The following is a 25,364-nucleotide window of genomic DNA, read 5'->3' as shown; positions in this document are numbered from 1 at the left end:
ATGAAAACTGACCTTTTCCCATCCTGTGGCCACTGCTGAGTTTTCAACATTTGCTGACATATTGATACTTTAACAGCATCATCTTTTAGAATTATAAATATCTCAGCTATAATTCTGTCACCTCCTCTAGCTTTGTTCATAGTAATGCTTCCTCAGGCCCACTTGAATTCACACACAGGATGTCTGGCTTTAGGTGCGTCATCACACCATTGTCCTTATCCAGGTCATTAATAACTTTTTTGTATAGTTTTTCTGTGTATTCTTGCCACCTTTTCTTAATCTCTTTTGCTTCTGTTAGGTCCTTACAGTTTCTGTCCTTTATTGTGCTCATTCCTGCATGAAATATTCCTTTGATAGCGCCAATTTTCTTGAAGAGATCGCTAGTCTTTCCCATTCTGTTGTTTTCCTCTATTTCTTTGCATTGTTCACTGAAGGCCTTCTTATCTCTCCTTGCTATTTTCTTGAACTCTGCATATGTTTTATATAGTTTAAAATAATTAATAGGCTTTTTTTTCTGTTTTAGGAATCTACTAAAATAATTGGATTTCTTGTACATAAGTGTTGTTAAATATATTTTTAACGTATAAATCTGTTTTATAACTCACCTTTCTCACAGAGCTTGTCAAAACACAATAGAAGCAATATTGGAACTGAAGGTGGACCACCTCCTTTTGTGCCTTTTGGACAGGTAATGACTTTCACTTTGGCAGATGAATTTTAATCAGCAAAAAGTATTTTTCATTTATATTCATGTTGTGCTCAGTTTTGTGCTTACCTCTTCACTCAGCGGTCATTGGAGTTACGTGGAAATATATTAATTGTAAGAAATTGATAATTGTGTTTTTTTCTCTTTATTTTAATTTACGTTTCATTGTAGATTCTTTTCTGAAATGCTGTTAACCAAAAGATTCAAAGAATTAAGAGACACACCAGATGTCAGTTTAAGACTAAGATAAGATGGTGGTGGGGGCTTTTGTTTTTTGAGAGAGAGAGAAATGCAAATGTAAGAAGACAAAAATATGCTATAATTTCTCACTTTGTTCATTAAAAACAAAAGAGGGAGGAAAAATAAAAGCATCAACAGAAGAATTGATAGGAGACAAAAAAATTGGAACAAGGAAGGGCATCATTGCACTTTAGGAGAACCTACTCTCCCAGCTGTCCCTTCTGAGACTCTGTTCTTCTGCTTTCATCCAAAGACCCATCTTAGTCAAAGACTTAATTTTGTTTCCAGTTGGTATTTTCCTTTTCAACTAAGGTGTCCCTGATCTTTCTCTCACATAAGTGAAACATTTTTATTTCCTAATTATTTACTAATTTTCAGCCACCTTGCTGCACAATGTTACCTCAAAGTAGCTCCTCAGCTGGCCAGTATCTTGTCTTTCTGGTTGTGCTAAACATCAGATTGCATTCAAAACAATCTCCTTTAGCTTGTTCCTCCTTTATATCTGAAGAATCTGAGAGTAATCAATCCCTCTGACTGCTTGCTCTCTGTCATATGATGCTACTAAAATTTAGCTCTTGCATTTGAGCTTTATTTTCCTTCAAGAGTGCTGACTCAAAAGTGAAGAGAAGTTGGGAACACAGCAGCTAGGAAACAGAGACCTACATCTCAGTAACAATTTTAAAAAATTTGGTATGAGAAACATATCTAGTTGATCGGGAAATAAATGAGCAGAATCAGTTGAATGGCATCCTCTTCAAAACCCTTTTTTAGAGGATCTGCTCAAAATTAAATAATTCATGCTTGCATCATGGCTATTTTGAAAGTATTTATGCCATTTTTTATTGTGCTTAAGAACATGTGAAATTCAATATAAAAGGAGGCATGCTGATGATATTCTCATTTTTCTAGTGAAAAATCCCAAGAATGAAAACATTCTATTAACTTATATAAATAATAAGTAATATTTTAAAAAATTTTCTTTTCTCATAAACATTTTAGGGATAATATTTCTTTCATAAATTGCTAACAGAGACTTATAATTTAATTATTTTCAAGAATTTGAAGTATATATAGCTCTTTTTTTTTTTTTTTGAGTTCAGTTCAGTCACTCAGTTGTGACTGACACTTTGTGACCCCATGATCTGCAGCATGACAGGCTTCCCTGTCCATCACCAGCTCCTGGAGCTTGCTCAGACTCATGTCCATCGAGTCAATGATGCCATCCAACCATCTCATCCTCTCTTGTCCTCTTCTCCTCCTGCCTTCAATCTTTCCCAGCATCAGGGTCTTTTCCAGTGAGTCAGTTCTTTGCATCAGGTGGCCAAAGTATTGGGGTTTCAGCTTCAGCATCACTGCTTCCAATGAATATTTAGGACTGATTTCCTCTAGGATTTACTGAAATTTGTCTCAAGAGACTAAAATCCCACAACTTTGTAGCCTGACTGAAGGAGAGAATATGTTTTTAGCTTTTGATTTGGTTTATAAGTTGAAAGACATCTTTCTATATGTAAAAGTAACTATCCAGTTTGGAATTAGGAAGTATGTTAAAAGTTACAGCTTCAATAATGTTATTTGTTTATGAAGTACATTGTGAAAATCTCTTCTTCAGCATCTTAGCCTTGTACATTGGTTAAAGATAGAGTATGCTGGCTGTGTGTTAGAATCAGCTATTTTATTTTATATGTATATTATTGAACATCTGTATTTCCATAACACATTTATTTGAAAACATATTTTTATTCCTCATTAAAATTACTGAGTTGATAGGAGTTTTGCTGCTAGGGTTAAAAGGGAGAATTGCATTCAGGGCTTATTTTTAGACATTGAGGGCTTTCTTCATTTGTCTCAAGAGACTAAAATCCCACAACTTTGCAGCGTGATTGGGGGAGAGGGTATGTTTTTAGCTTTTGATTTGGTTTATAAGTTGAAAGACATCTTTCTATATGTAAAAGTAACTATACTACTTAGCTCTCATGGATGTTGTATCATAATGTGGAAATCAGGTCTTAATAAAAAACCGAATTTTCTTCTGTGCAATAGTCTAGACTGTTTGAAATTTTAAATTATTTTAAATCATTATCTTAAAATGAAACCTAGAACTTTTGGTTTAATGAATGTTTTAAATATGCTCCCCCTTTTAGATGGCTATATTTAGTGTAGCTTTCACTTACTAGTTACAGTTAAAGTTACTTTAGTTAGTTAGAATTATATTTTTATGGGCTCTCACTTGTTGTGATTCAGATATTTCTTTTGATGATATATACTTTCTTACAAAAAGTTGAATCTCTTCTGATATTACTGAAGCATTTTGTTTTTATTTATTATCAGAAGTGTGTGTCTCATATCCAAGTGGATAGCAGAGAACTTGATCGAAGAAAGACATTACAAGTGACAATGCCTGTCAAACCTCCAAATGATAATGATGAATTTGAAAAGCAAAGGACTGCTGCTATTGCAGAAGTTGCAAAGAGCAAAGAAGTAAGAAGCTAAATCATTGCAAATTTCTCTTATTCCTTGCCTTTATGTTCTATTTAGATTGCTCACAGTCATTTTGTCTTTTCACATAAAGTAACTAATTGAACAAACTTTTGACATTCTTTTTCCATATTCTATCAGTAGAGAATGTCCTGGTATCTTTGGAGTCTTAAGCTTATACCATTTTACTTGTAAACATTCCTTTTCCAAGTCTCCTTAACAATTCCATTAAGTTGCTTTTGCTGACAAACCACCCTTCTTTTCTCCCTCTTTCTTTTTTTCTTAACTGTATACAACTGAACACAACAACTTTTTTTTTTTTTAATGGCGGAAGGGTTCCTATTATTAGTTGGGATAGATGATACTTTCTGAGGAAAGTTATCTCCTATAATAGAAACCTTGGAGGGGTTCAGGTAAAAATTAGAAGGTAAATCAATGGCTCAGGATTAAAAATTTTGTCAGTTTTCATTCTTAAATCTAATGTATAGTAAAAAATAATTTTTATCTTTGTATTTGCATACCCTCTCTTATTTACTATTATTAGACAAAAGATTTTCTTTTCGTTGTTTTTAATTTCTTACTTATTTGAAATTGGTTAGTTCTCTAGTTATTTATTGATTTGTAGCTTTTGATAAGAAATTTTAGTTCATGAATTAGTTGGTTGCTTAAACAGAATTTTCTTAACCAGTGATATTGAAATAAATTTCTTTATTCAAAACCAGCAATAAACCTTAGCTAACAATTTTTTTCCTATTTAAATTCAAAATTTAAGAGGGGACTTCTTGAATTTTGGTAGTTCTTCCCACAGTGTCATTCTGCTATCTGTTTATGATAGGCAGACAAGAGCACAAATTCTAGATTTGGGCAACATAGACGCATATACTGTGGAGAACTTGGATCATTTCAGTTCAGTTCAGTCGCTCAGTCATGTCTGACTCTTTGCGATCCCATGAATTGCAGCAAGCCAGGCCTCCCTGTCCATCACCAACTCCCGGAGTTCACTCAAACTCACGTCCATCAAGTCAGTGATGCCATCCAGCCATCTCATCCTCTGTCGTCCCCTTCTCCTCCTGCCCCCAATCCCTCCCAGCATCAGAGTCTTTTCCACTGAGTCAACTCTTCGCACGAGGTCACCAAAGTACTGGAGTTTCAGCTTCAGCATCATTGGATAGATTACTTAAATTTTGTACCATATTCTTTTATTTATGAAAAGATGATCCAGTGGGACAAGAGCACAAATTCTGGAATTAGACAGCCTAGAAGCATATACTGCTGAGAACTTGGATAGATTACTTAAATTTTGTACCATATTTTATTTATCTATGAAAAGATGATAGCAGTAGTACCTACTTCATATGTTTACTGTAAGAATTAAAATTGCTAATATTTAAAACACTTAGGATACTACATGGCACAGATCATGATATTGTTACTGAGTTCCTGTTCAGCTGCTTATCATTCAAGAATCCAATACTGAGAGTGTTGGTTAAAAGGAAATATGGCTTTATTAAGGAGGCTGGCAATTCTGAGGAGAAAGGTGGGAGTATATTCCAAAAAGCCAGCTCCCAACTTGCCAGATTTTGCTTGGAGATTACACAGGGGAAAGAGGAAAGGGCTACGGTGCTCATAGGGAGGGGGTTGTCTTCTATTTTCAGAGGTGCTTGTCTTGATCGCACAATTCCAAGTAGCTCTCAAGTCTCACTTGTGACTGGAACATTATCTAAGTCATAAATCTTTGGTTAACTATTTCTGGAGAATAAGGAACAAGGATGAGGTTTATAGAACAACTAACTAATCTTCAGTCTCAGTAAGCACCAACAGTATTCTGCATTTAGCAAGCTAAGCTTATATTGAACTAGGGTAGAAGTCAGGCATTGTAAGCGTAAGATCACAGCCATATCCTAACTAAGGAACAGTGCTGGAATAATGCAGAGGAGCTGAGATCCCTAGTTATAGTTTCACAGCCTCAGTCACAGTGTTAGTTTGTTGTTACTTCAGTCAGGTCCAACTCTGTGTGACCCTATAGACTTCAGCCTGCCAGGCTCAATATTCCTTTGCTGTGCTATGCTTAGTCTCTCAGTCATGTCTGACTCTTTGTGATTCCGTGGACTATAGCCCCCAAGGCTCCTCTGTCCATGGGGATTCTCCAGGCAAGAATACTGGAGTGGTTGCTGTGCTCTCCTCATTCTTTTGCTAAAAGCCTTCGGTATGACTATTGCTATTCCTCAGTGTTTTCTCTATTCTAAGGCGTGTTTAAAAATCATTTTAATATCTCTGAAATTAATTCATTTTATCCAGTTAGCATAAAATGTATTTCTTCCTTTCCCCAAAACTTAAAATTATGGAGTTTCAGAAGAGGATATTAAGAATATATAAATTTCTTAATGATTGTAACAAAGGTGTTATTTTGATTTACATTTTTCTCAGACAGACTTTCTTCCCAAAATTTTGTTTGATGTCTATTTACTGTACTCTAGTTAACATATCGGAGAAGGCAATGGCACCCCACTCCAGTACTATTGCCTGGAAAATCCCATGGACTGGTAGGCTGCAGTCCATGGGGTCACTAAGCATCGGACACAACAGAGTGACTTCACTTTCACTTTTCACTTTCGTGCATTGGAGGAGGAAATGGCAGCCCACTCCAGTGTTCTTGCCTGGAGAATCCCAGGGACGGGGCAGCCTGGTGGGCTTCCGTCTTTGGGCTTGCACAGAGTCGGACATGACTGAAGCTACTTAGCAGCAGCAGTTAATATATGGTAATAGGCTTCATTTTTTAAAGTCATAATTGATCACATTTTATTTTCCCATAAGTATTTGTAAATAAAGAATCATAGTTTTCTAAAGCAGAATTTCAACTTTTCAGTTTATATGTAAGAGGCTCAAAACTGTAAGAATGTGCCCAGTGTTACCCAGTGACAATTCTGGGACTAACCTACATATATTACAGTAGAAGATTGTATCTTTCTATATAGATGAGTATACACATACATATTCATATTTAATGAGTGCCTGAAAAGCAAAATTATATAACAGTGTAATTTTCCTGGAAAGATAGTTTATGTTTGTCTGTTTAACCCCTTAATGAGGGTTTGGTGGACTCTACTGCAGATGACCAGGTGATGTTTTTCATTCCTTTCTTCCTTTAGTCCTTCATTCAATAAATTTTTTTTTGAGAACTTGTAATATGCCAGAAGGTATCTTAAATGCCTCAGTTTAAACAATGACTGAATATACAAAAGATTTCTGCCTTTATCAAGCTTACCTTTTAGTAAGTTAAACAGATTAGCATAGTAATAAGTATATAAATTATATGGTAGGTTAGAAGTTGATAAGTGCCATGGGCAAAAGTAAAATAGGATGGGCAGTTAGGAAGATATTGATTGGTCAGGGGAGTCAGGGGAAGGCAATTTAAAATCGGATGGTCAGAGGAGGAGAACAAGATGGCGGAGGACTGGTTGGACGTGGAGTACATCTCTCTCCACGGATACATCAGGAATACACCTTCAGACACAGAAGTGCATGCAGAACACCAGCTGAGAGGAGACAGGAGTACCTGACCAGCGGAAAAGAGTATTTGGAACCACACAAAACTCAGTAGGACAAAGGAACTAGGGGGAAAAACAGGAATGTTAGTAGGACTGGACTTGCCCTTGGCGGAAGGGGGAGCTGATCTCCACATCAGGGCAATTGTCTGAGTCAGAGGAGAAACAGTTAAGGATGAGAGTGAGGCAGCTGATCTGTGACAGCCTAAATGGAATGAGAATCAGACAATCCTTGCTTCGGCCATACATAACCTAGACAGAGATGCAGGTCCCTTGAAAAGCACAGCTATTGGGAGCTGGAGTTTAGGGATTGTGGAGCAGCCAGGGTGAGGGTTGCTGTTGACTGCAGAGAGATAGATTGAGGGGATGTGAGGGAGGAGATTGTGGTGGGAAATGCCTGTGGAGGAAAGCCAGGCAACCATGGAAGCAAGGGATACTGCTGAGTCATGCGTAGGGGCTGGAATAATCACCATAGCCTCTCTCTCTCCACATGCCAGCATTGGCAGCTGAACAGTAGAGAGGCTGGCCCATCAAACACCTGACACACTGAACTACAGAGTAGGACCCCACCCAGGGTGCTCCTTTAACTGACTGATGGGTTATCTACAGAGTAGGACCCCACCCAGGGTACTCCTTTAACTGACTGATGGGTTATCTACAGAGTAGGACCCCACCCAGGGTACTCCTTTAACTGACTGATGGATTGATCTACAGAGTAGGACCCCACCCGGAGTGCCCTTTAAGTGACTGATGTGCCAAACTGTAGAGTAGCACCTGACCCAGGGTGTCACTTTAAGTGCCTGGCACACCGATGTACAGAGTAAGACCCCAGCCAGGGAGGCCCCTCTATGTGTCTGACATGCTGAATAACAGAGAAGGACCCCAAGCAAGGGAGCCCTCTAAGTGCCTGAACAGGTGGAGCTACAGAGAAAGACTGGCCAAAGAGGCCTACTGATCACCAGCTACAAGAGGCTTGAAAAAAGACTCTGATAGGGCCTTAACTCCTGCAGTGGAGGCAGTCCATGTCCCTGCACACTTAGCGCTTCCAGGGTCTCCGCAAGCCAAGCAGCTGAGCCACCTTCACGCTCAACTGTCACTGGGGCAGAGCTGCCACAGGCAAAAAAAGTCTTATGTCTGTGAATGCAGGGTCACTTCTGTTGTGTCTGGGCTCTTTGCGACCCTATAGACTGGCCTGCCAGGCTTCTCTGTCAGGGATCAGGGGGTTCTCCAGCTAAGAATACTGGAGCATATTGGCCAATACTGGTTGCCATACCCTTCTAGAATACTGTATTTCCTGCTGCCCTACTTGCCAACCCCACTGAGTACCGGGTGCTGCCAGAACCCCTGTGACGCAAGCAGCTGCACCACCTCCACACTTGGCCTTCACAGGGGCAAACCCAAGTCCTCTGGAGCAAACCCCAGTGGATGACCCATATGCACAGGTGAAAATAAAACCACAGTTGAAACCCAGGGCAGTGTTGTTAAGGAAGAAGACCCCAAACCTTCCCACCAGCTCTACAAGCTGCAGACTAACTCCACACGATCATCTAGGCAGACTCTGTGTCTTTATAAAAGGTCATTGAGAGCTCCCACGAAAGAAATTGCACTAGTCCACAATCTGATAGTTGTGGACATTGCAAGCAAGAACACACAGAAGTAGGACCAGATTAGAATCTGAGCTGCCCCCACAGTAGGTCCAGAGATCAGAGTTTTGGAGGGCATGCTAGGGAGGTGAGGTGGACTGTAATTCCCAGCAAGGGACAGAACTCTTGAGCAGTGACTCAAGAAAAACATTTATTTTTCTTATGTTTTGACTTGTTTTGTAGATTCTTTTGGATTTTTTTTTCTTTATTTCCCTTCTTTTCCCCCGTCTGTTTCAATTGTTAATTTCATTGACACTGTGAAATCTAATTAAACTTTTGAGCTTTTTTTTGTTTTTCTCAGTCACATTTTTTATTGTTGTGATAAACCTCTGCCTCTCCATTTTGGCTTTTGCGGTTCTGTGGAGTTTTCCTTTTTTTTTCCTCCCCTTTTCTTTTTCTTATCTCTTTTATAATTTTAATTTTTTAAAACCTATTATATTCTTTCTGCATTTATTTCTTTGTTTGCCTTTCCTGCTTTTCTTTTCGCCTTGCAGTTAGTCTTTAATGTATATAAATCTTCATCTACCTTTATTTAACTTTTCATATCTATTCTTTCTTTCTTTCCTTTCCTCTCAACATATTTGTTAGTTTTGTTTCCATTGCCTTATTCCCCACTTGGCATCTTGCTTTAGTTGTGTTTTCCAGTTTTTCCTTTAGTTAGTTTTGTTCTTAACTGGTAAATATAATTTTTATTTCCTTTGTTCACCAGGTCAGTCTACTGTACTTTATTTTTGTTGGACTGTATTGACTTTACTCATGGGTGTATATGAGTATATTCCATTTTTTAAATTATTATTTGTCTGATTTTGTAACTGCCGTTTGTCTGGGATTCATCTTTGGTTCCTCGTTTTTGGGTATTTGTTTTAATCTCAATTGCATAACAAAACACTTGTGAAATCTTCGTTCCTGGCCAGAGATCAAGCCTTGAGACTTTGGAGTGGAAGCAGTGACTCCAAAACCCTAGACTCCCAGAGAGCTAACCCCAGGGAGGGTCAAAAAGTGAGTATTCACACAAAGGAAACCACCTGAATAGAAGACCTGGCATCACCCCAACACCAGTAGCACCCTGTGCAGGATGCCTCCTCTAAACAACAAACAAAACAAAAATACAAACCCAGTCATCAGCAGACAGAATTACCACCTCACTCAGCTTTGCCCATCAGAGGAAAAAGAAACAAACAAAAACTCAGCACAGATATCACCATATAGGAAACTTTCACAAACCGCTGGACCAACCTTAGGAGGGCGGAAACCAAAAGGGAGAAAGAATTCAACCTTGAAGCCTGGAAAAGGAGACCTCAAACACAACAAGTTAAAAAATAAATAAATAATGCAGAGAACTACTACACAAATGAAGCAACAAACTAGAAACGCAGAAGTCCAAATAAATGAAGAGGAAATAGGCAAACTACCTGAAAAAGAATTCAGAATAATGATAGTAAAGATGATCAAAAACCTTGAAAACAAAATGGAGAAAATGCAAGAATTAATAAAGACCTAAAAGTATTAAAGTATTAGCATACAGAGACAACACAATTACTGAAATTAAAAATAGTCTAGAAGGAATCAGTACCAGAATATCTGAAGCAGAAGAACAAATCAGTGAGCTGGATGATAAAATGTTGGAAATAATTTCTGAAAAGCAGAATAAAGTAAAAAGAATGAAAAGAACTGAGGAGAGTCTAGAGACCTCTGAGACAGTACCAAATATACCAATATTTGAATTACAGGGGTCCCAGAATAAGAAGAGAAAAAGAAAGTGTATGAGAAAATTTTGAAGAGATTGTAGTTGAAAATTTCCCCAACATGGAAAAGGAGATCGTTAATCAAGTCCAAGAGGCAAAAAGAGTCCAGTAGAGGACAGACCCAAGGAGAAACACACCAAGACACATACTAATCAAACTAACAAAGATAAACACAAAGAGAATATTAAAACCATCAAGAGAGAAGCAACAAGTAACACACAAGGGAAACCCCTACACTGATCTTTCAGTAGAAACTCTACAGGCCAGAAGGGAATGGCAGGGTATATTTAAGTACTGAAAGGGAAAAATCTACAGCCATGATTACTGTACCTGGAAAGGGTCTCATTCAAAATTGATGAAAAAATAAAAAGCTTTTCAGACAAGCAAAAGTTAAGAGAATTCAGTACCACCAAACCAGCTTTACAACAAATGTTAAACCAGCTTATATAGTCAAGATAAGAAAAAAGATATACAAAATCAACCCCAAACAATTGAGAAAATGGCAATAGGAACATATATATCAATAATTACTTGGAATGTAAATGGATTAAATGTGTCAACCAAAAGACACAGACTGGCTCAATGGACACAAAAATAAGACCCACATATTGCACTCCTCTCACACCTCTAGTAAAGTAGAATTCTCCAAGCCAGGCTTCAACAATATGTGAACCGTGAAATTCCTGATGTTCAAGCTGGTTTTAGAAAAGGCAGAGGAACCAGAGATCAAATTGCCAACATACGCAGGATCATCGAAAAAGCAAGAGAGTTCCAGAAAAACATTTATTTCTGCTTTATTGACTACGCCAAAGCCTTTGACTGTGTGTATCACAATAAACTGGAAAATTCTGAGAGAGATGGGAATACCAGACCACCTGATGTGCCTCTTGAGAAATCTGTATTCAAGCCAGGAAGCAACAGTTAGAACTGGACATGGAACAACAGACTGGTTCCAAATAGGAAAAGGAGTACGTCAAGGCTGTATATTGTCACCCTGCTTATTTAACTTATATGCAGAGGACATCATGAGAAACGCTGGACTGGAAGAAACACAAGCTGGAATCAAGATTGCCAGGAGAAATATCAAGAACCTCAGCTATGCAGATGACACCACCCATATGGCAGAAAATGAAGAGGAACTAAAAAGCCTCTTGATGAAAGTGAAAAAGGAGAGTGAAAAAGTTGGCCTAAAGCTCAACATTCAGAAAACGAAAATCATGGCATCCGGTCCCATCACTTCATGGGAAATAGATGGGGAAACAGTGGAAACAGTGTCAGACTTTATTTTGGGGGGCTCAAAAATCACTGCAGATGGTGACTGCAGCCATGAAATTAAAAGACACTTAATCCTTGGAAGCAAAGTTGTGACCAACCTAGATAGCATATTCAAAAGCAGAGACATTACTTTGCTGACTAAGGTCCGTCTAGTCAAGGCTATGGTTTTTCCTGTGGTCATGTATGGATCTGAGAGTTGGACTGTGAAGAAGGCTGAGCGCCGAAGAATTGATGCTTTTGAACTGTGGTGTTGGAGAAGACTCTTGAGAGTCCCTTGGACTGCAAGGAGATCCAACCAGTCCATTCTGAAGGAGATCAGCCCTGGGATTTCTTTGGAAGGAATGATGCTAAAGCTGAAACTCCAGTACTTTGGCTACCTCATGTGAAGAGTTGACTCATTGGAAAAGACTCTGATGCTGGGAGGGATTGGAGCCAGGAGAAGAAGGGGATGACCGAGGATGAGATGGCTAGATGGCATCACTGACTTGATGGATGTGAGTCTGAGTGAATTCCGGGAGTTGGTGATGGACAGGGAGGCCTGGCATGCTGCAATTCATGGGGTCGCAAAGAGTCTGACACTACTGAGCGACTGAACTGAACTGAACTGATATGCTGTTTACAAGAAACCCACTTAAGACCTAAAGACACTTAAAGACTGAAAGTAAGAGGATTGAAAAATATATTCAATGCAAATCGGAAGCAATAGAAAGCTGGAGTAGCAATCCTCATATCAGACAAAATAAACCTTAAAATAAAGGATATTATAAGACATAAGGAAGGACACCACATAATGATCAAGGGATCAATCCAAGAGGAAGACATAACAATTGCAAATATCTATGCACCCAGCATAGGAGCACATCAATACATAAGACAAACACTAACAGACGTAAATGGAGAAATTGACAGTAACACAATAATAATAGGAAACGTTAACACCCCACTCACACCAATGGACAGCTAATCAAAACAAAATAAGGAAACACAAGTCTTAAATGATACATTAGATGAGATGGATCTCAGTGATATCTTCAGGATATTCCATTCCAATGCAGAATACATCTTCTCAAGTGCACATGGAACATTCTCCAGGATATACTGCTTCTTGGGTCACAAATCAAACCTCAGTAAATTTAAGAAAATTGTAATTGTATCAAGCATCTTCTCTGACTGCAATGCTATGAGACTAGATATCAATTACAAGAAAAAAACTGTAAGAAACACAAATACATGGAGATTAAGCAACATGTTTCTAATTAACCAATAGATTACTGAATAAATCAAAAGAAAAATAATAAAAAAAATTTCTATAAACAAATGACAGTGAAAACATGACAACTCAAAACTTATGGGATACAGCAAAAGCAGTTCTAAGAAGGAAGTTTATAGCAATACAGTTCTACCTCAAGAAGCAAGAAAAACATCGAATAGACAACCTAACTTTACAGTGAAAGCAACTGGAAAAAGAAGAACAACCCCCCCGCCCCCGCCAAAATTAGTAGAAGCAAAGAAATCATAAAGATTTGAACAGAAATAAATGAGATGAAAGAAACAATAGTAAAGATTAATAAAACTAAAAGCTGGTTCTTTGAGAAGATAAACAAATTGACAAACCTTTAGCCAGACCTCTAAAGAAAAAAAAGGAGAATCAAGTCAACAAAATTAGAAATGAAAAAGGAGAGGTTACAACAATCCACAAATGTTAGACAATGTAGAAATACAAAGGATTATAAGAGACTATTTTGAACAATTATATAGCAGTAAAATGGATAATCTGGAAAAAATGGACAGATTCTTAGAAAAGTTCAATCTTCTAAGACTGAACCAGGAAGAAGTAAAAATTATGAACAACCCAATTATAAGCACTGAAATTAAAGCTATGATCAAAAATCTCCCAAGAAGCAAAAGCCCAGGACAAGATGGCTTCACAGGAGAACTCTGTCAGACATTTCAAGAAGAGCTAATGCCTGTCCTCCTAAAACTTTTCAAAAAATTTCAGAGGAAGGAACACTTCCAAACTCATTCTATGAGGCCACCATCACCCTGATACTGACAAGGACAACACACAAAAAAGAAAACTACAGGCCAATATCACTGATGCACCTACATGAAAAGTTTCTCAGCACAATTTTAGCAAACAGAATTCAGCAACACATTAGAAAGCTATATACCATGATCAAGTTGGGTTTATTCCAGGGATGCAAGAATTCTTCAGTATATGCAAATCAATCAATGTGATACACCATATTAACAAACTGAAAGATAAAAACCATATGATAATCTCAGTGGATGCAGAAGAAACCTTTGACAAAATTCAGCACCCATTTATGATTAAAACTCTTCAAAAAATGGGCATAAAAAGAACCTACATCAACATAGTAAAGGCCATATATGATAAGCCTACAGCAAACATTGTTCTCAGTTGTGAAAAACTGAAAGCATTCCCCCTAAGATCAGGAACAAGACAGGGGTGCCCACTTTCCCCACTATTATTCAATATAGTTCTGGAAGTCCTAGCTATAGCAATCAAAGAAGAAAAAGAAATGAAAGGAATCCAGATCGGAAAAGAAGTAAAGCCCTCACTGTTTGCAGATGACATGATACTATACATAGAAAACCCTAAAGATAGTATCAGAAAATTACTAGAGCTAATCACTGAATTGAGCAATGTTGCAGGATACAAAATCAATACACAAAAATCATTTGCATTTCTATATACTAACAATGAAAGCCAGAAAGAGAAATTAAGGAATCAATCCCATTCACCATTGCAACAAAAAGAATTAAATAGGAATAAACTCACCTAAGGAGACAAAAGAGATGTACACAGAAAATTATAAGCTACTGTTGAAAGAAATCAAAGACAAACAGATGGAGAGATAGTCCATGTTCCTGGGTAGGAAGAATTAGTATTTTGAAAATGACTATACGACTAAGCCATGCCCACGGGGAAACCCAAGATGGGCGGGTCATGGTAGAGATGTCTGACAGAATGTGGTCCACTGGAGAAGGGAATGCAAACCACTTCAGAATTCTTGCCTTGAGAACCCCATGAACAGTATGAAAAGGCAAAATGATAGGATACTGAAAGAGGTACTCCCTAGGTCAGTAGGTGCCCAATATGCTCCTGGAAGTCAGTGGAGAAATAACTCCAGAAAGAAAGAAGGGATGGAGCCAAAGCAAAAACGATACCCAGCTGTGGATGTGACTGGTGATAGAAGCAAGGTCCGATGCTGTAAAGAGCAATATTGCATAGGAAGCTGGAATGTCAGGTCCGTGAATCAAGGCAAATTGGAAGTGGTCAAACAAGAGATGGCAAGAATGAATGTCTACATTCTAGGAATCAGCGAACTAAAATGGACTGGAATGGGTGAATTTAACTCAGATGACCATTATATCTACATCTGCGGGCAGGAATCCCTCAGAAGAAATGGAGTAGCCATCATGGTCAACAGAAGAGTCTGAAAGCAGTACTTGGATGCAATCTCAAAAATGACAGAATGATCTCTGTTCATTTCCAAAGCAAACCATTCAATATCACAGTAATCCAAGTCTATGCCCCAACCAGTAACACTGAAGAAGCTGAAGTTGAACGACTCTATAAAGACCTACAAGACCTTTTAGAACTAACACCCAAAAAAGATATCCTTTTCATTATAGGGGACTGGAATGCAAAAGTAGGAAGTCAAGAAACACCTGGAGTAACAGGCAAAGTTGGCCTTGGAATACAAAATGAAGCAGGGCAAAGAGTAATAGAATTTTGCCAAGAAAATGCATTGGTCATGGCAAACACCCTCTTCCAACAACACAAGAGAAGACTCTACACATGGACATCACCAGATGGGCAACATCGAAATCAGATTGATTATATTCTCTGCAGCAAAAGATGGAAAAGCTCTATACCATCAACGAAAACAAGACCAGGAGCTGACTGTGCCTCAGATCATGAACTCCTTATTACCAAATTCAGACTTAAATTGAAGAAAGTAGGAAAAACTGCTAGACCATTCAGGTATGACCTAAATCAAATCTCTTATAATTATACAGTGGAAGTGAGAAATACATTCAAGGGCCTAGATCTGATAGATAGAGTGCCTGATGAACCATGGAATGAGGTTCGTGACATTGTGCAGGAGACGGGGATCAAGACCATCCCCATGGAAAAGAAATGCAAAAAAGCACAATGGCTGTCTGGGGAGGCCTTACAAATAGCTGTGAAAAGAAGAGAGGCGAAAAGCCAAGGAGAAAAGGAAAGATATAAGCGTCTGAATGCAGAGTTCCAAAGAATAGCAAGAAGAGATAAGAAAGCCTTCTTCAGCGATCAGTGCAAAAAATAGACGAAAACAACAGAATGGGCAAGACTAGAGATCTCTTCAAGAAAATTAGAGATACCAAGGGAACATTTCATGCAAAGATGGGCTCGAGAAAGGACAGAAATGGTATAGACCTAACAGAAGCAGAAGATATTAAGAGATGGCAAGAATACACAGAAGAACTGTACAAAAAGGATCTTCATGACCCGGATAATCATGATGGTGTGGTCACTCATCTAGAGCCAGACATCCTGGAATGTGAAGTTAAGTGGGCCTTAGAAAGCATCACTAGAAACAAAGCTAGTGGAGGTGATGGAATTCCGGTAGAGCTATTTCAAATCCTGAAAGATGATGCTGTGAAAGTGCGGCACTCAATATGCCAGCAAATTTGGAAAACTCAGCAGTGGCCACAGGACGGGAAAAGGTCAGTTTTCATTCCAGTCCCAAAGAAAGGCAATGCCAAAGAATGCTCAAACCACCGCACAATTGCACTCATCTCACATGCTAGTAAAGTAATGCTCAAAATTCTCCTAGCCAGGCTTCAGCAATACGTGAACCGTAAATTTCCTGATGTTGAAGCCGGTTTTAGAAAAGGCAGAGGAACCAGAGATCAAATTGCCAACATCCGCTGGATCATGGAAAAAGCAAGAGACCTGCAGAAAAACATCTATTTCTGCTTTATTAACTATGCCAAAGCCTTTGACTATGTGGATCACAATAAACTGTGGAAAATCCTGAAAGAGTTGGGAATACCAGACCACCTGACCTGCCTCTTGGGAAATCTGTATGCAGGCCAGGAAGCAACAGTTAGAACTGGACATGGAACAACAGACTGGTTCCAAATAGGAAAAGGAGTACGTCAAGGCTGTATATTGTCACTCTGCTTATTTAACTTATATGCAGAGTACATCATGAGAAATGCTGGACTGGAAGAAGCACAAGCTGGAATCAAGATTGCCAGGAGAAATGTCAATAACCTCAGATATGCAGATGACACCACCTGTTGGGAGCCAGCGTGAGGAATCCCACCTGTGACAAGGTCATGAGGGAGGAAGCTGACATACGCAAGGCCGTGATCAGACTTCAGGAGTTACCCCTGGCATTTCCTGAGCATCCACTCCCCAAAACATAAGAATCTGCCTGCTTTTCCACTCTTCTGATATTCTCTGGAAAAAGTCAATTCAGGGCATTAGTCTTCTGCATTTGAAAGAGTGTTTCAATCCAAAAATCCCTCTGATGGCTTTCTAGCCTGCCTGCAGGACTCCTACAGCTGAGCATGTGATTGAGGCCTCCTGACCGCAGGAGGTACAGGAAGCTTAAAACATCCTAGGAATGTAAAGGCTTCGGAGGAGTCAAAGTCATTAGAATAGGACTGATTAAAAGTTTCATTTGTTGAGCCAATACTTGCTGCCAAATTTTCATACCATTTATTTTTAGATATAGTTGGTATATAGAAAAACAAGTAGTAGGCCTGGTATTAGCAACATTAGATCTTTGAGTTAAGTACCTTCTTTGTTATAACCCACTGCACCTTTGTTCTATAGAGATGTAACTTCAGCGCTTTAAGGAGATGCAGATTAAAGAAAAACACTTAGGGGAAACGAAATTAACATTCGTTAAGAAAGAGAGCCAAAAAGTGTTGACAAGCCTCTTGGCCAGAAGATAATGTAAATCACCTGAGACCTTTTGTATACAAAAAGATATACAGAAAGAGTCTGGGCTGTTAACACTACATCATTTTGTATTACCCATTGATCTCTATGTATAATCAAAAGTATAAAAGGCCTTGAAGGACAATAGAAGAGGAGCCAGTCACTGGACTGGTTTCCCCCGTGTCTCTTTACCTTAATTTCAGGTTGAATCTCCATCTGGGGTGCGGAGGCTCGCCAAGTCTACTTACTTGCCCTGGCTGTTAAGACCCACGCGAAAGGGAGCCTAAGGTGAGGCACCCTTAGATATTCAAGCGAGCGCCGGTGGCCCAATGTAGATGGTGCAAATTCCTTGTCTGGAATTTTATTGGTCTTCCGTGTAATCCAAGCTATTCAGCCCTCTTCCTCCACTTAATCTTTCTACTACACTATTTCTTCTTAATCTAATCTTATATCAATCAATAAATAAGTCTTTCCTCGCCGACTCCGTCCACCCTTCGAATTCCCTGGATCCACTGGGGCTGGACCCCGGCAGCCACCCTTATGGCAGAAAGTGAGGAGATCTAAAAAGCCTCTTGATGAAAGTAAAAGAGGAGAGTGAAAAAGTTGGCTTAAAGCTCAACATTCAGAAAACGAATATCATGGCATCCGGTCCCATCACTCCATGGGAAATAGATGGAGAAACAGTGGAAACAGTGTCAGACTTTATTTATTTATTTATTTTTGGCTCCAAAATCACTGCAGATGGTGACTGTAGCCATGAAATTAAAAGACGCTTACTCCTTGGAAGCAAAGTTATGACCAACCTAGATAGCATATTGAAAAGCGGAGACATTACTTTGCCAAGTGAGGTTCGTCTAGTCAAGGCTATGGTTTTTCCAGTAGTCATGTATGGATGTGAGAGTTGGACTGTGAAGAAAGCTGAGCGCCGAAGAATTGATGCTTTTGCACTGTGGTGTTGGAGAAGACTCTTGAGAGTCCCTTGGACTGCAAAGAGATCCAACCAGTCCATTCTGAAGGAGATCAGCCCTGGGATTTCTTTGGAAGGAATGATGCTAAAGCTGAAACTCCAGTACTTTGGCCACCTCATGCGAAGAGTTGACTCATTGGAAAAGACTTTGATGCTGGGAGGGACTGGGGCAGGAGTAGAAGGGGACCACAGAGGATGAGATGGCTGGATGGCATCACTGACTCGATGGACGCAAGTCTGAGTGAACTCCGGCAGTTGGTGATGGACAGAGAGGCCTGGCGTGCTGTGATTCATGGGGTTGCAAAGAGTCAGACACAACTGAGCGACTGAACTGAAGTGAACTGAACTGATGGGCTACCGTCTATGGGATCACACAGAGTCGGACAGGACAGGAGTGACTTAGCAGCAGCAGTATACTGCCAAACACAGTCTACAGATTCAGTGTGATCCCTGTCATATTACCGATGGCATTTTTTCACAGAGCTAGAACAAAAATTTCACAATTCATATGGAAACACAAAAGATCCTGAATTGCCAAAGCAGTCTTGAGAAAGAAGAATGGAGCTGGAGGAATCAACCTTCATGACTTCAGATTATACTACAAAACTACAGTCATCAAGACAGTATGGTACTGGCACAAAAGCAGAAATATAGACCAATGGAACAAGATAGAAAGCCCAGAAATAAACCCATGCAATTATGGGTATCTAATTTTGACAAAGGAGGCAAGAACATACAGTGGGGCAAAGACAGCCTCTTCAATAAATGGTGCTGGGAAAACTGTATAGCTCCATGTAAAAGAATGAAATTAGAACACTTCCTAACACCATACACAAAGATAAACTCAAAACGGATTAAAGACCTAAATGTAAGACCAGAAACTGTAAACCTCTCAAAGGAAAACGAAGGCAGGACACTCGGTGACATAAATCAAAACAAGATCCTCTATGACCCACCTCCTAGAATAATGGAAATAAAAACAAAAGTATACAAGTGGGACCTGATTAAACTTAAAGCTTTTGCACAGCAAAGGAAACTATAAGCCAGGTGAAAAGACAACCATCAGAATGGGACAAAATAATAGCAAATGAAACAACTGACAAAGGATTAATTTCAAAGATATACAAGCAGCTCATACAACTCAATACAAGGAAAACAAGCCAATCAAAAAGTGGGGAAAAGACCTAAACAGACATTTCTCCAAGGAAGGCATAGAGATGGCTAACAAACACATGAGAAGATGCTCAGCATCACTCATTATTAGAGAAATGCAAATCAAACTACCTCTCAGCAGCCAGAATCACCATCATCAAAAAGTCTACAAACAATAAGTGCTAGAGAGGGTGTGGAGAAAAGGGAGCCCTCTTGCACTGCTGATGGGACTGTAAATTGATATAGCCACTGTGGAAGATGGTATGGATATTCCTTAAAAAACTAGGAATAGAACCACCATATGACCCAGCAATCCCACTCCTAGGCATATACCTTGAGGAAACCAGAATTCAAAAGGACAGATGTATCCCATTGTTGATTGCAGCACTATTTACAATAGCTGGAAAATGGAAATAACCTAGATGTCCCTTGACAGATGAATGGATAAAGAAGTTTTGGTATATATCCACAATGGAATATCACTCAGCCATTAAAAGGAACAGATCTGAATCAGTTCTGATGAGGTGAATGAACCTAGAACCTATAATACACAGTGAAGTAAGTCAGAAAGAGAAAGATAAATATTGTATTCTAACACATATAAACGGAATCTAGAAAAATGGTACTGAAAAATTTATTTACAGGGCAGTAATGGAGAAACATCAATAACCTCAGATAAGCAGATGACACCACCCTTATGGCAGAAAGTGAAGAGGAACTAAAAAGCCTCTTGATGAAAGTGAAAGAGGAGAGTGAAAAAGTTGGCTTAAAGGTTAACATTCAGAAAATGAAGATCATGGCATATGGTCCCATCACTTCGTGGGAAATAGATGGAGAAACAGTGGAAACAGTGTCAGACTTTATTTTTGGGGGCTCCAAAATCACTGCAGATGGTGACTGCAGCCATGAAATTAAAAGATGCTTACTCCTTGGAAGCAAAGTTATGACCAACCTAGATAGCATATTCAAAAGCAGAGACATTACTTTGCCAAGAAAGGTTTGTCTAGTCAAGGCTATGGTTTTTCCATTGGTCATGTATGGATGTGAGAGTTGGACTGTGAAGAAAGCTGAGCGCTGAAGAATTGATGCTTTTGAATTGTGGTGTTGGAGAAGACTCTTGAGAGTCCCTTGGACTGCAAGGAGATCCAACCAGTCCATTCTGAAGGAGATCAATCCTGGGATTTCTTTGGAAGGAATGATGCTAAAGCTGAAACTCCAGTACTTTGGCCACCTCATGCGAAGAGTTGACTCACTGGAAAAGACTTTGATGCTGGGATGGATTGGGGGCAGGAGGAGAAGGGGACGACTGAGGATGAGATGGCTGGATGGCATCACTGAGTTGATGGACGCGAGTCTGAGTGAATTCCAGGAGTTGATGATGCACAGGGAGGCCTGGCGTGCTGCGATTCATGGGGTCGCAAGGAGTCGGACATGACTGAGCGACTGAACTGAACTGAACTGAATGGAGAAACAGACATAGAGAATAGACTTGTGAAAATGGGGAGAGGAGAGGAGAAGGTCAGCGTTTGGAAAAGCATGAAGTCACTCCGTTCAGAGGAATTGCTGCTTACCTCTTCAAAGGCAATAATTGCTAGAAACAGTGTGGAGCTGTGTCAGAAAGATGCCTGTACAAAGGTACACAATGCAGTGTACCTTTCAATCTAAAGATACTGAATTGGCTGAAGAGCTCCTACAGTGGTTTTTGCAGGAAGAAAGAAGAGTGTACTCTGGAGTGTGTCTCTGTGCTTGTTTTGATCTTTTAAGATCAGATGTTATCCTGGAAACTGCATGGAGGCACAATATCATGGATTTTGCCATGCTGTATTTCATCCAAGTCATGAAGGCATACTTGACAAATAATTAGATGCTTTAGAATCACTGAGAAAAGGAAGAACAAGCTATAGTGACGCAACCTATTGTTTATGGTCAGCCTTGGCTTATGGTTACTCTACACCACCCTACGGGAAGCCACAGCCTGGCTTTGGGTACAGATGTGAGATGGAAAGCTGATTCTGTAGTCGCCTATTTCATACCGAAACATCCTCTCTACCCACTTCTCAGTTTATAACAGGGGAACAACAGGTACATGTTCTTGTAACCTTTATTTCATGAAGGACTACATTTTGTTTTTCACTATAAACTTGGATCACCTGTGTTAAAAGCTTATTTCACATTCTGCATCATTGTAGAATTTATTTTCAAAGGGGAATAGTTTCAATGTTCTGTTCACTTGGGCTTTTCTTCTTTCCACCTCATTCTTTGAAGAACTGCTTAATACTCAATCTGTTGTGAAGAACCTGCTTTGCAGTCTGTAGTGTTTAAAGAAGAAACTCTAATAAATTGAATCTCTTAAATTTAGTGTATGTAAACAGCTTACAATATGTATTGTCTAAATGCATGTAAATCTCTTTTATTCAAAGAAAAGCTGAAGCAAAAACACTGGTATATGACCATGCGAGACTGTCAGTGCCAACAAAGGCAACACTAATCAGCATATCCTACATGGAGCACAGTGCTCTCCAGATTGTTTGAAAAATGCATTTCAGATGAATTGCTTGACTTTCAAGTGGGCATACAAGGCCCTCTAACCTATGCAGGTTTCCTCATTACACATATAGGAAATGCTAGTGTGTTTTGCTCACTTCATATGTAACAGGTGCCCTTAGGTTGTGCTGTATCCTGTGCTTTTTCTGTGGGACCATTCCATTCAGGAACAAAGAACACCATAATTCCAATCTGTGTGTCTTTATTAACCCTTCCTTGAGGTTTGTGTATGTTGGATATTGTGGTGTTTTAGATCACTGAGTGTACAGAAGAAAGAATTCAAGCAAAATATTGGTGTTCTTCAGTAGTTTTGTTTGTGGAATTTGAAATTACTGAAAGTTAAAATAAATTATTGGAATTATTGGACTGTGGAAATAAAAAAAATAAAAATAAAATAGGATGGTCAGAAATTGAGAATTCTTTCAAGTTCTTATATAGTTTATATTCTAGTAAGGACAGTAAATAATATAAACATACTAAATAAGTAAATTACATATTTCAGCCTTAAATATAGTAATTTGATTAGGCTTCAAGATGGTGAAATTTGTGTCCAGAATCTAAGGCAGTGAGAATTAGTGACATGGTTATCTGAGTAGAGTGTTCCAGGGAGAAGGAAAAGCTGCTGCAAAGGCTCTAAAGCAGGAGTTTATGTTGAAGGAATAGCACAGTGACCAGTAGAAGCAGATAAAACAGAGGGACAAATTCTAGAATAAAAAATCAGGAGTGATGATGGAAGTCAGCTTATGTAGGGCCCTGTAAGTCATGTTAAAGACATTCAGAAAAAAATGAGGAGCCTTTGGAGGGTTGTCAGCACATCAATACATCAGCAGACCTACATTTAGAAAGTCTAATTCTGGCTGTTGTGTTCAGAAAGGGAAGATGGGAATCATACAAGTTAGGGAATTATTGAAATAATCCAGGGGGAGAAAAAGGTTTGGTAGTGATGGCAGCTGTATAGGTAGTGTGAATTGTTCAGATTCAGGTATTTTGAAAAATACAACCATCAGAGTTTCTGAGAGGTTAAATACACAGCTTGCGAGAGGAGGTGTTAGAAAAGACTTTAAGGATTTTGCCCTGAAAAATTCGCAGGTTAGAATTGCTTATTTTGAATTGGAAAAGACATGGTTTGAACAAGGTGTTTTGTTTTGAACATGTTAACACTGAGGTGCCTTTCAGGCATCCACCTGGTAATGTCTAATAGGCAGCAAGACAGAGAAGAGTGTAGGTAAAAGGTGAGCTTTGGGATGGGTGTATGCATTTGAGAGTGAAATGCATATGGATGATATTTAAAATCATGAGGTCACATGTGATTCTCAAGGGAATGGGAGCAGAAAGGAAAGGAAAGGGATAAGGAACAAACCCTTCAGCATTTTAATCTTACCAGTTGAATGAAAGAAGTTGAACCAGCTAAGGTGTGACCAGTAAGATAGGAATTAAACAAGAGAATACAGAAATTATATCATGGAGTGTGGTGAATTGAATTTATCAAAGGCTGTTGAAACATTCTGTAAGATGTGGCTTGAAAATTAACGTAGAGTTAAGGAAGTTGTTCATTCTCTTCACATTCTGTATAGATGGTGGTAAGATGAACTATAGATGTACAGATATCAGTGAGTAGGTTGATGTGGTAAAAATCTATGTAAGTTCTTTAATGATTATTTTAGTTTTTCCAGTGAGGAAGTAATCATGGTCATACAGTCACAATGAGGGAGAAGATGTTTGAAGTTTGAGGAGCTAGGAGACATGTGAAATAGTGGTTGGGAAGATTCGGAGGTGAATGGTCTAGGAAAATATAGTACGATCGCTAGACTGCATTATGGCCCACTTAGATTTTATGGTCATGATGATCTCACAGATGCCTGATTCATATCAGTTACCTTATGGGTAATGTTTATGTTGTGATGTCTTTAGATATTTGTGTGTTTAGTGAGGAACAACTATTTTACAGCAATGAAAAGTAATTCTGAAAATGCTGTTTATCTTGTTCCTTAATCCATAAAATGGAAAGAAAATAATAAAGAAATGTCTCCAGAAGATAATCCTCCCAATATCCCAATGAGGTAGGTTTTTCTATTCACAGTGTAGTGTGACATGTGGGATCTTAGTTCCTGACAAGGAATCAAATCTGTGCTTGGTGCAGTGGAAGCGTGGAGACCTAACCACTGGACCAGCAGGAAATTCTCTTGTTCCTGTTTTAAGGATGAGAAACCCAAAGCTTATGGAAAGTAGAAGTTAGGTGACATGCCTGAGGGCTGGAACTAGGAAGTGGCTCAGCAGAGATTTAAATAGAGGAAAACAATAGAATGGGAAAGACTAGAGGTCTCGTCAAGAAAATTAGAGATACCAAGGAACATTTCATGCAGAGATGGGCAGATAAAAGACAGAAATGATATGGACCTAACAGAAGCAGAAGATATTAATAAGAGGTGGCAAGAATAACACAGAAGAATACAAAAAAGATCTTCATGACCCTGATAACCATGATGGTGTGATCAGTCGCCTAGAGCCAGACATCCTGGAATGTGAAGTCAAGTGAGCCTTAGGAAGCATCACTATGAACAAAGCTAGTGGAGGTGAAGGAATTCCAGTTGAGCTATTTCAAATCCTAAAAGATGATGTTGTGAAAGTGCTGCACTCAATATGCCAGCAAATTTGGAAAACTCAGCAGGGCCACAGGACGGGAAAAGGTCAGTTTTCATTCCAATCCCAAAGAAGGGTGATGCCAAAGAATTTTCAAATGTCTGCACAGTTGCACTCATCTCACATGCTAGCAAAGTAATGCTCAAAATCCTCTAAGCCAGGCTTCAACAGTACATGAACTGTGAACTTCCATATGTTCAACTTGGATTTAGAAAAGGCAGAGGAACCAGTGATAAAATTGCCAACATCCACTGGATCATAGAAAAAGCAAGATAATACCAGAAAAACATCTACTTTTGCATTATTGATTACACCAAAGTCTATGACACTAGATCACAACAAACTGGAGAAAACTCTGAAAGAGATGGAATACCAGACCACCTGACCTGCTTCTTGAGAAACCTATATGCAGGTCAAGAAGCAACAGTGAGAACTGGACATGGAACAATGGACTGGTTCCAAATTGG

The 25,364-nt window shown here is 39.0% G+C and overlaps 1 protein-coding gene across 2 annotated transcripts in view; it reads left to right on the top strand.

The window, feature by feature from the left end:
- TDRD3 (tudor domain containing 3) overlaps positions 1-25,364 on the top strand; it is a 229,796-nt gene that overhangs the window by 115,599 nt on the left and 88,833 nt on the right. For both annotated transcript variants that reach the window (XM_040267150.1, XM_040267151.1), the window contains exons 6-7: positions 617-688; positions 3,275-3,424. In XM_040267150.1, coding sequence (XP_040123084.1) covers positions 617-688; positions 3,275-3,424 — 222 coding nt within the window. The remainder of the gene's footprint in view (positions 1-616; positions 689-3,274; positions 3,425-25,364) is intronic.

This window comes from Oryx dammah, unplaced genomic scaffold (assembly GCF_014754425.2).
Source record: "Oryx dammah isolate SB20612 unplaced genomic scaffold, SCBI_Odam_1.1 HiC_scaffold_24, whole genome shotgun sequence".
In the NCBI taxonomy this organism is placed as follows: Eukaryota; Metazoa; Chordata; class Mammalia; order Artiodactyla; family Bovidae; genus Oryx; species Oryx dammah.
Note: the sequence above shows the minus strand (reverse complement) of the source record. Positions and strands in the feature narration are given on the sequence as shown.